Source organism: Lactuca virosa, chromosome 4 (assembly GCF_052849685.1).
Source record: "Lactuca virosa cultivar CGN04683 chromosome 4, Lactuca_virosa_CGN04683_v6, whole genome shotgun sequence".
Taxonomy (NCBI): Eukaryota; Viridiplantae; Streptophyta; class Magnoliopsida; order Asterales; family Asteraceae; genus Lactuca; species Lactuca virosa.
In genome coordinates, this window is record NC_136429.1 from 55,520,820 (window position 1) to 55,532,178 (window position 11,359).

The 11,359-nt window shown below is 35.1% G+C and overlaps 2 protein-coding genes across 6 annotated transcripts; one reads left to right on the forward strand and one right to left on the reverse strand.

Moving 5' to 3' along the window:
* The first annotated feature begins 4,217 nt into the window (after nt 1-4,217).
* LOC145104309 (putative anion transporter 5) lies at nt 4,218-8,210 on the forward strand. Of its 3 annotated transcripts, XR_013707061.1 has the most exons (4): nt 4,218-4,442; nt 4,977-6,354; nt 7,584-7,837; nt 7,925-8,210. XR_013707061.1 is itself a non-coding variant. In XM_079041574.1 (3 exons), exon 2 carries the CDS (start codon nt 5,037-5,039, stop codon nt 6,351-6,353), a length of 1,317 nt encoding a protein of 438 aa, XP_078897700.1. In that variant the 5' UTR covers nt 4,218-4,442; nt 4,977-5,036; the 3' UTR covers nt 6,354; nt 7,925-8,210. The 3 variants fall into 3 exon arrangements, 2 of the variants coding, with proteins under 2 accessions (XP_078897700.1, XP_078897699.1); XM_079041574.1 differs by lacking the exon at nt 7,584-7,837; XM_079041573.1 differs by lacking the exons at nt 7,584-7,837; nt 7,925-8,210 and having other exon boundaries at nt 4,977-6,617.
* Nucleotides 7,349-10,757, reverse strand: LOC145104310 (cytochrome C oxidase subunit). 3 transcript variants are annotated; one of them, XM_079041575.1, is made up of 7 exons: nt 10,300-10,756; nt 9,779-10,113; nt 9,547-9,699; nt 9,355-9,447; nt 9,202-9,260; nt 8,943-9,036; nt 7,349-7,779 (listed from the first exon to the last, which is right to left on the reverse strand). In XM_079041575.1, exons 1-7 carry the CDS (start codon nt 10,622-10,624, stop codon nt 7,561-7,563), a joined length of 1,278 nt encoding a protein of 425 aa, XP_078897701.1. In that variant the 5' UTR covers nt 10,625-10,756; the 3' UTR covers nt 7,349-7,560. The 3 variants fall into 3 exon arrangements, with proteins under 3 accessions (XP_078897701.1, XP_078897702.1, XP_078897703.1); XM_079041576.1 differs by lacking the exon at nt 7,349-7,779 and adding an exon at nt 8,670-8,820 and having other exon boundaries at nt 10,300-10,757; XM_079041577.1 differs by lacking the exon at nt 7,349-7,779 and adding an exon at nt 8,670-8,824 and having other exon boundaries at nt 10,300-10,757.
* Between the last annotated feature and the right edge of the window lie 602 nt (nt 10,758-11,359).

The following is an 11,359-nucleotide window of genomic DNA, read 5'->3' on the forward strand; positions in this document are numbered from 1 at the left end:
TAACTTAGCTACAGAAATAAGGTTCCTTTGCAAATGTGGAACACATAACACATGAGGTAAGTGTAGAGTCTTGAGTGATGTGTTAATATGTTTAGAACGAACATGTGAAAAATTTAAACTGTTACCATTCCCAAGTATAATTTCATCCGGTCTGCCATAGTCTGACACATTCTGAAATATGGAGCGATCACCACTAACGTGGTTGGAAGCACTGCTGTCAAATAGCCAGGTGGGTGAGACAGAAGATGAGCCGGTTGTGGTGATATTAGCTACTGGAGCATTCAACTGATAAGGGTTTATAGTGACATTGTTTTCTCATAAAAACCAAGATAACTTGCGACAATCACGAGTCATATGTGTAACACTAGTCAAAATAGGTCAATAGACAATCACATGTGATTATGCTAATCATGTAATGTGATTTTGTTAAACTAGTAATGTAATAAACGTGCTATGTAGTTCATGATAAATTCTAATACAAATATAAACTTTCTTTATGATACAACTCAAAGTATACGTCCATACGATTCCAAAAATATAAAGAACGTCTAAATCTGACTTTCCGTGAAGAAGTTATGACAAATTCTAACGCCATAGATCCTTATAACTAGAGGAATTTAAAATAGGCTTAGAATTAGCTATTGGAATCTATTATAGAGTTTTAGTACTCGGAATTACCTACGCGTGCATATAAAGAATGTCAAAAACGGAGTTCGTATGCAAAAGTTACGACCTTCCGAAGTTGCAGCTGTCTGAGAGCATGACACGTGGCAGGAAACCCTAGTTGTCTGGATTCACGACGTGAACCTTAAATTCACGACGTGAAAGTAGTCCAGGACACATTTCGAGGCTAGAAAACACATGCGAAGTCTACGGGAGTGAGGTGTTGAATCCCCACGACGTGAACATAAAGTTCACGACGTGAAACTAGAATCGTGACACCTTCCGAAGCTAGGACGCAAATGGCAAGTCTACGACATGACTCAGCTCAAATTCACGACGTGAACCTCAAGTTCACGATGTGAACTTGTCTTGGACAGCCTATAAATAGCAAGTCCGACCTCTTCTCTTCTTACACCTGAACTTCTTTCTCCTCTCTCCTTTGCTGAAGCCATCTTGCATCCCGAGCCCGATGATCGCGAACCGCTGACTGTTTTTGCTTAGATTACATAAAATCACGCTACTAGGGTGAGTTTCACGGCCCCACTTTCTAATATTTCGGGGGAAAACGCATGCTAAATATTGTATATGCGTTAATATTATGCTATATGATAGTATATTAGTATCAACGTAGATAGTTATATTAACCGGGATATAGTTGTTTAAATATAATATTTTGAATATATACAACTATTATCAACTTGTTAGCATGTTATTATAGTAATGTAGATCTTGAGTTATACTTAGGATTCTATATATATGTCGTATGCGATATAGTTCCGAAGTTATATTCGGAAGTTCTATATGTTAATTTATAAAGTATGTTGCTATTATTGGTTTTATGTCAAGATAAAACCTGGTTTTACTTCAAGTTATAGCTGTTATACTGCCTAAATGTTATGAAGTTAGGAGTAATGTTTAAAAGCATAGTATAGTAATTTAGGGTTTTAGACATAAAAATGCTTTTGTTGTTAGAGCTATAGGAAGCCGTCGAAGTCTACATGAGTAATTGTATTCATCAACTAAGATTGGGGATCTTAGCAGAAATCCTCTGAACTGTAACCGTTAATCCCGTGCGAGCGAGGAAGTCGTGTATAATTAGTATACGGGTTGACCACCCCACTTGTGATTGTTAGCTACAGTCAACCATAAGCAAGTGACGAACTATCCTTTTACGTGTTATTGTTCCGGTGTCGATGAAGCGTACGGTGTTGTTTCTCATGGAAATCATGAGTGTGTTATTTCTCATGGAAATCATGAGTGTGTTTTATCAGAGGTATTATGTCATAGCAGCGGTTACAGGCTCATGGTAGCAATTTGTTAGAAACATTATACTTTGTCGTATACAAGTATTAATGTTAAGTATAAGTTTCCCCCTACTTATACCTTAGGTTCAAGGATTGTTTAGGTATAACACTTAATTGATAAGTAAACTATTATACCTAATATATCTACCAAACGTTGGAGAGTCAAAATGATACTTTCAAAACTATACTTTTGAACTTGGAAAATGTATTATTTTTATATGGAGTCAAAACATATGGACTCACCAACTTTATGTTGACATATTTTAAAATGCATGTGTTTTCAGGAACTTGAAAAGCTGCTATGTATTCGAACAGGAGAAGTTTTACTATTACCTTTCTGTTCATTAAGAAGTATGCCATAGTCGGATATTATGTAATAAGTACTAGGAAAACAATAATGTAACTTTCAATTATCAAATAAAGGTATGTATTTTCTTTAGTACTGTTCAATATATGTTATATAACTGTGATACGAAGAATGACGTTACACCACCCAGTGTCTCCGCCGACGGCCGGGGTGTGACAATATGACCCAGAATGTTACAGAACTGAAAATAGGAATTGGACCCGTTTTGGCGATTTACTCCTGAGTCCGAAGGCGGCCATTGAGGGTGATCGAGTGAGGTGCATTGCTGATTAGAGAGACGATTGTTGGTACCACGTTGCTGGTTGAAATTATCTGGTCGTCAGATTGTCGATGGGGGTGTCTTGCTGTATAATTAGATGTGGTTAACATGAGTTCAGAAGATGCAATTTGTTCCTTAAGGGCTCGCTCAAAATCAGTCAACTTGTCAAATAATTCTGAGTAAGACAGTGGTGATTCATGTATTTTGATCGCAGCAACGATAGTACCATATTCATCACCAAGTTGTGATAAGATGTGAACCGGTAGATCTTCTTCTACAACAGGGCTTTGTGCAAGTGCTACATCATCAACTATGGCTCTCATGTCCCGGAGATATTCGGTTATTAAACGAGAACTTTTGGGATTTTTGACAAGTTTGGACTTGAGAGAGATGACACGAGACCTAGACTCACTAGCGAAGCAGGCATTGAGTCGTCCCCATGCCTCTCATGAAGTGGTAGCTGATAAGATTAGATGTTGAATCGAGTCTGAACAGCAACCGAGAATGGAATTGATTATTATTTGATCTTGGCGGTACCAGTGAAGATACTCTGGGTTCGGTTTGGGACCATCTTTATCTTCCAGAAACTGTTTTGGAGCCTTTTCATTGCCAATGATGAACGCATCGATCTCAAGCCTTATTAAGGTTGATTCAACTTGACGCCACCAAACTGGAAAATTGTTGGGGTTGAGTCTGATTGGAAAATGAGTTGCAGCAGTAATCTGGGTTATGGTTTTTGGTGCCATTGGGATTGTAGGAAAAAAATAAGAAGAGAGGAAAAACAAGAAATAAGAAGAGGATCATCTCTTTAGAGCAATTGCAGCTCTGATACCATAAAAGAGATACAAGAATTTCTGTAAAATGTGTTGATTCGAATTGCATACAAAACGATTTACAACGGGGCTATATATAGCCAAGTTGTACATATGGACATGAGACTATTTAGGAGCTACATTAGGTAATTATTTATAGTTATATATGACTTGACAATAATATAGGATCTATACATAGCAATTAAATATTGGATTTTTATTAGCCTTGATTCTTAATAACATGAACTAATTATATTCAATGTTTTAAAAATCGGTTTTGTAGTTGAACCGATCCGATGATTGGTTTTCGGTTCAACCTGTTTGACCGTCTATTCAATCGGTTAAACCGTCAATCTACATCCGATAGTGGTGTGCGTCGACCTTCAAGTTGTGTATACTTTGGATTACCTGATTGATCGGGCTATTCAATTTTCTTTAGAAATAGAAATGTTTTTTAATGGGCTATGTGAAATCTAATTATCTAAGTCCAATAAGCCAGTTCAAACAGTTTTTTACCAGTTTTATCACCAGTTCAACCCGATTTTTGAAGAAACTGTCTGATTTAGTCTGGTCTAAAACTTAACATAAAACCGATGATTATTGACCAGCTCCTATTTTTGGTTTCCGATTCAAACCGGTTTCTAAAAGACCAACGTCACAATCCGAATATTAACTTTTTTATATCAAACTTTAAAGTTCAAGGATCTATGCTGCTAAAAGAATAATTAAGGCCTAAACGGGCACAGTGATAGTGACATGAAGCCTAATTAATAGTTTCAAGTTTTTAAACTAGGACTTCATAGTTTAAAACCAAGATCCTCAAAAGGGGCTGCGCCATGTCAGGCTCTAGTAGTTGACTACGGGTATTTGACTACGTCCATGATGGTTCTCAAAACTCATTTGACAAAAACATTTCTTCAGAACCCCCAATTGCTCCGGCTATCAAATTGATGCCGAAAACTGCCTACGAATTCGCGCAGTAGAAGAATCCGTGCTCATCTGGACTATGCAACGACGATTCTGACATCCGATTTCAGGTAATTTGGTTCTGTACAGTTTTTCACTTGCTAAATCTCGTTGATGCTGTAACTCGATCTTAATTTTTTTTTTGTGGTTCTTTCTTCTTAATCACGACAACCATGCTGCATTAGTGCATTGCGCTTCTTTTGGTTTTCTGTATCCTTATAGTAGTTATCGTTGTACGTAATGCGTTTCTGTGACCGTTTTTTTGTCAATTTAACCTAAATTACTTGCCTTTCTTCTTAATTCAAATTGCAGTTTGACTTTTATGATCGAAGGATCACTTTTCCATGTTAGGCTAGTTCTTATCAAATTTATAGTAGTGATCTTTTTTGGTAATGCGTTTATGAAACTGTTTTGAGAATCGCCTTTCTCCCAAATTCAGATGTGCAATTTCATTTCTATGACCGAATTCAATAATTCTCCATGTAAAGCAAGTTCTTCTCATATGAGAAACCAGTAATATTTGTTGTTAAGTTCAATTTATTTGGCTCAATTTTCACAAAAGACAAAAGTTAATCTAGTTCTCATCTTTCAATATATCTTTGCAGGAGCATCTAATCCCTCTAACAGATGAAATCATATTAACAAAGTGGATCCAAAGTAGCAGAATGAGCATTACAAGAATTCCATCACGCTATGTGATTGTGATACTAACCTTCATGTGTACATGTGTATGCTACATAGAACGCGTAGGGTTTTCCATCGCATACACAGTTGCTGCAGATAATGAAGGAGTATCTCAATCAAGTAAAGGCACTATCCTTTCAACATTCTATTACGGGTACGCTTTATCACAAATCCCGGGCGGCTGGGCAGCTCAAAAAATAGGGGGCAGGCGTGTACTCCTTCTCTCTTTCATACTATGGTCTTTAACTTCTGCTTTAGTTCCACTTGACCCAAACCGAGTCATAACCTTAGTAATAGCTCGATTACTTGTGGGTATAGCACAAGGCTTCATTTTTCCATCAATCCACACGGTTTTAGCTCAGTGGGTCCCACCACACGAACGATCAAGATCCGTTTCTTTGACCACATCTGGAATGTACTTAGGAGCAGCCATGGGTATGCTTTTGTTGCCAAGTCTTGTAAAATTCAAAGGCCCACAATCCGTGTTTCTATTTGAATCATGTTTAGGTGGGATTTGGTGTATTTTATGGTTTAAATTCGCGAGTGATCCACCTCGATCGAATCACCCGAAAGCTGCAGCTTCCGGTTTTGGCGAATCATTACTCCCGGTCAAAGATGGTCAAAGGACTAAAAACGAAAAAGTTAGTAAAATCAAAATCCCATGGGGGAAAATCTTCTTGAGCTTACCCGTATGGGCAATTGTTGTGAACAATTTCACGTTTCATTACGCTTTATATGTGCTCATGAATTGGCTACCTACTTACTTTGAATTAGGATTAAAGTCGAGTCTTCAAGAAATGGGGTCTTCGAAAATGATGCCTTATTTGAACATGTTTTTGTTTTCGAATATTGGTGGGGTGATTGCTGACCATGTGATAACTAAAAAGATAATGTCTGTTACAAAAGCAAGAAAGGTGTTGAATAGTGTGGGATTTGTGGTGGCTTCTGTTGCATTGATTGGGATTCCTTATTTTAAGACAGTTGATGGGGTGGTGGTGTGTAGCTCTTTGGCTTTGGGATTTTTGGCATTAGGGAGAGCGGGATTTGCTGTGAATCATATGGATATTGCTCCAAGGTATGCTGGGATTGTGATGGGGGTTTCTAATACTGCTGGGACTTTGGCTGGGATTATTGGGGTTGGGTTGACTGGTCAACTTCTTGAAACTGCTAAAATTATGGATTCGGATCTTTCGAATCCGGATAGCTGGAAACCCGTGTTTTTTATTCCGGGATTGTTGTGTGTTTTGAGTTCGGTTGTGTTTTTGTTGTTTTCAACCGGGGAGAGGATATTTGATTGAGGTAAGCTTATTAAAATCAACTTATACATTATATCATATACCTATTAATGCTTTTTCTAGCATTACAATTTTTAATAGAGATATTTTTAATAGTTTTCCTCAACCATAGGTTAGAAAGGACATTTTTGTCAAATTTAAAAGAACAGTTGGTTTCATACGAGACATTTACTGTTTTGTTGAATTTACACTTATTCAAGTCAAGAATGTTTGAAGATATGGTGCGAAAATAGGGTAATGTATAATCAACAAATATGGATTTCTCAAGGATCGTGCATGTTCATTTTACCTATTGATATTACAAGAAATGAAATTTAATCTGGGATAATCTTTAAAAAGTTCTTATTCTTTTGGTGTTTATTGAACAACAAAAGACATATTGATGGCAAATTATGTACGAAAGAAAGAGTGGTGAAAGAAAGGGATAGTTACCCTATCAAATATCAAGTCATCATCCGTTAAAAGTTTAGTTATAGAAATAAAACTTGTTAAATACGTAATTTTAATCATGACATTGTTTTTAATGACTTTTAAAATAGTAATGCATTTCTTCTTACTAGCAGTTGGTAAATAATCATACAATTGCATGTCATTATTGTTTTGGGCGCCTTGGATACCTATTTTTAAAATGATTTTAGAGTCTGTTGATCAGCTCTCATATCCAACTTCTTTTCAGACCCATTAAGATTCATATGAGAGGCTATAGGATTATATCAAAGGTTTTTAAATGTGGTATCAACCAGTTTCAAACTCACCTACCGAATAGATTCAGCCGCTTACCATACCAGTAAATAGTCTATCAAACAACCCCTTAATGGCTTTAAGAGGATCGGATAATTACTTGGACAATTCAATTATTATGATGTTTAAAAATCAAGCTCATATTATTAGTTACAAATATATACCATTTATTACACACCACTAGTTGCTCTTACCAATTCAACCATCACAACGAAATAAAGGAGTTGCTAACTATTTACATGCTTGATACAATACTATTAAAAAGATAAAAAATAGAATCAATTTACCAAATTTAACTAAAAGTCATAATTAGTTTCTTAATCCAATTAAAGGGGATTAGGGAACAACAAACGATGACATATAGCTTTTGACCCTATATTTATGTATTATGATATAAAACATGGAAGTAAGCATAATATACCCTTTTGAAGGCTAGTATGTTCCATTTACAAATGTTTCACAACTCATGCTATACTAGCCTTTTCTGTACAGCAATCACCAGTATCATTAGGATAGGAGAAACAAGAAAAATCACATATGGTAGAGCTTGAAATGCTGCATCTTCCTCAACTTCGGTTTCGTTTAGAGACAAATTGTTCTTGTTTTCCACAAATGCATCAAAGAAATTTTGGTACCCAGTTTTACGTTTTGAAGCACTTGAACTCCTAACCTTCATCATCTCCATTGCCTGCAATCAATAGCGTACTTTTTGTGCAAATTAAACTTTTTGTGCAAATTAAACACAGGTTTTGTTTGTTATTTTATCTCCAAGATGTTTCTATTGTAATACCAATTTATATATTAGTTAATCTAATTACTCTTGAGATTTGTAGGCTAATATAAAAGAAGGATTTTGACCCACATTGGTGGTGTAAAAGGATGGAATTTGCTCTACGCCTATAAAAGGAGTCCAAGGATTTGGTGTCGGTGTTTCCCAATCAAATATATTTTAAGTATTTGATTCTCTCTTTTTTCCCTTATCTTGTTTAGAATGTAAAAATGTGTGAGTCAAAACTTTGGAGAGTGTGGGTGTAATTAGGGATGGTTTGAGAGATTAGTCTATGTGATTAGAAAAATCAATCTATGGATCTTGTTTTGGAGGTCCATAATTTTTCTTTAGTTTTAGAGTTTTTCATGTATATTATTGTGTTCTATTTTTTCTATTTTTGTTATTGGACGGTTGTTGAGAATTTAATTTAACCATTTACCCAACAATTACTTTCTTAGAAAAAAATTAATATTTACATGTTATTAAGGTAGTGCTTGGTGGGTGGAACAGAACTGGACTGAATGGTACAAATTTTTTCTAAGAGCGTATGGTATGGGTGGAACAAAAACAAAAGAGGTTATTGACTAAGTCAAATGGGACTAATTCTAAAAAATTTAGTCCCACACAAAAGGGTGGAACACATACGGAAATAAAATATTTGACAATTTCTCTTCCTCATTCAACGTTTCTTCCTGTTAACATTTTCTCTTGTCTTACAATTTTCTATAGTTTATTCAAAGAGGCGCAAAAGGATTTGTTTATAGCGGTGAATACAACCAACATTATACTCTAAAACAAGTTAGAAACAATTTATGAAAATTTTGATAAATTTAAGGATAATTTAGTAATTTTACAATCTTGTTTCGTTGAGTCCTAGCCTTGCCAAACGCTAAATAGATAGATCAGTCTAATCTAGTCCAGTCCAGTTCAGAGTTCAATCCTCTGTCCTTGTACCAAACGCTACCTAAGTGAAAATTTTAACTCATGTGATGCTCAAAAATCAAATATAAGGTTGTAATATGCAAGTTTTGTTAGTACTTTTTGTAATAAACTTAAAAAGTTTTTTATTTGAAGTAACTCACCTGGAAGCTGAACACGAACTGCCTTGCTTTCTTGCTCACACTAACATTTGGGTGAGACTGCAGCTTCTCATACATAACACGGGCTTCATCGGATCTATCAAATATATGAAACAATTTAAAAGCCACTTTTGACAACAAAACATGAAAAAAAAAAAATCGCAACATTTTCTCTATATTTAACAAACACAAAAAAGAATGCAGTTTTGAAACATGATATATATAGGTTTGACTTTGACATACAAAATAGTATTAGCAATACCTGTTGAGGGAGTCTAGGCAAATAGACCATTGCAATGCAGCTAAACCATGAAGTTCACTCTGCAGGAAACCATAGTCCATAGATCATGAATTACACAACAATATTCAAAGATTTACTATCTCTACAGATCTTTCATCTTCATAAAACCATTACCTGGTATACCAACTTATCCATAACTTTCTCATAGAAGGGTATTGCATCCTTCAGCTTTCCAATCTCCATTAACGAGTCTCCATCATTCAAATCCTATACAAGTTAATAGAAATGTTAAGAACACATTACAAAATACACCTTGCAATTTTCAAGAGATAAAATGAAATCGATACCATCAAGTTTGAAGCACACCTTCTCACACTCTGCTTTCAATTTTGGATCAATATTCAAACCCATTTGGCGTTTATAGGCAGCAATCATTTTTTTTGTCCTTGCATCTTTTGCAGCCTTGGATTCTGCAGTCTCAAGCACATCTCCAGGACGAATAGTTTTCCCACCACCATACTGCACAGTATGACATGACTTAATACAGAAAGAACGACTTAATAGAGAGAATCAAAATGGAATATGAAATAAGTCTTACTGTTTTGGAAATGTTGTTTGGTCTAGGGAAAACTCCCCATGTAGAGACTTTGGGCTTATAAAGTTCTGAATCTTCATCTTCTTCTGTAGTTGTATTTGATTCGGTGTTTTTTTCCTTTTTTTCAAACCTGCTTATATCCCCGACAATGATTTCCACATCAGGCAAATCCCCTGATGAAAAAGAATCGCTTATTGGAATCAAGCCAGCTGGCAATCCTCTTCCTTCCTTCTTATCAGCAAACCCTAATCCCACAAAGTCGATTGCTGAAACTGTGGGTCTCTCCTTCTTATCAACAACTTCATTCGTCAAAACCTCACTCTTTCTTTGTTGGATTCCTATGACACAAATTATAAGAGTTTTAGCTTTTAAGTAGAAAGTAGAATTCATGATAAAATGTGGGACATTTATAGAACTAAACATATTCTTCATCACAAGCTGTAACATCTATTATGTGGGGTGAATCGAGTCTAACTTTTAAACTTCATGTTCATCAATACCTTAATAACTTGTGTTCTCCGTACCTCTATTTTTCTCCTTATACTCTTTTGCTCCCTCCATTGTAACTCTAGCGAGTGACCCATCGTTGTTTCCTCCAGCTTCTGCAATCTCTGAAACAGGGTTTTGGTTTTGGGAAATTTTAGGAGTTGGGTTTGACTGGATTGATTTCTTATATGCTTTGGCTCTAGCTAGCGCGAGCTTCACTGGATCTGGTGGCTGGGACTCCGAAGAGGACTGTGATGAATCCTTTTGGGCCTTGATTAAGGCAATCTTTCTTCTGGGAGTTGTTTCAATGGGGGATTTGATTGATGAAGAGAAAAATGAATACTGGGAGACAGAAGACGCCATGGTTGTGGAAGTTATGTGGAAAGCTTTTCTGCTAACACCATATGGATTAATCTCTCTTCCACGTGTTATGTTTCCGACCTATTAAAACCGGTTACGGTTGAATACATATTCAGAACAGAAGCGTCGATCGACTTTTTGAGTGTTTTTGAAAAACTAATAATAAATATATTTTTAAACATATTTATTATATAGGGTTATTTATTATTTTATTTTATTTTTTAAATTGTGTCATGCTAACCAATAAAATAAAACAATATTTATAAGCATCCTAAAACCTTCATTGTAATATATTGTTTTTTCTAATATAATTTTTTTTTGGTTTTTTTTAGTTTTTGGTTTTAATATTGTTTATTAATTGTTTTTTATAAACATTATTATAACTAACAAATCTTCTTATAAAAATCATGAAACAACTTTTTAAATTTACACCAACAAACAATAAAAGATTTTTCATCATCTTTTTCAATTCCATCTTCTCCAATTTGATCTTCTTCTAACACATTATTTGTAGCAACTTCATTATCACTTGTTATTGCATTGTTTGCAACAACTTGAGAGATTGAATGGAAATCATCATTTTAAACAATGTTTACATGACATTAGCATCCATCTACAATCAAATACATAAAATCAGGAAAAAAAATCGAATAGATAAATCAACACTGATTACAATCAAATAGATAAATCAGAACATAAATTCAATCTCAAAAATTCTAGTTGTTACAATCAGTGCAT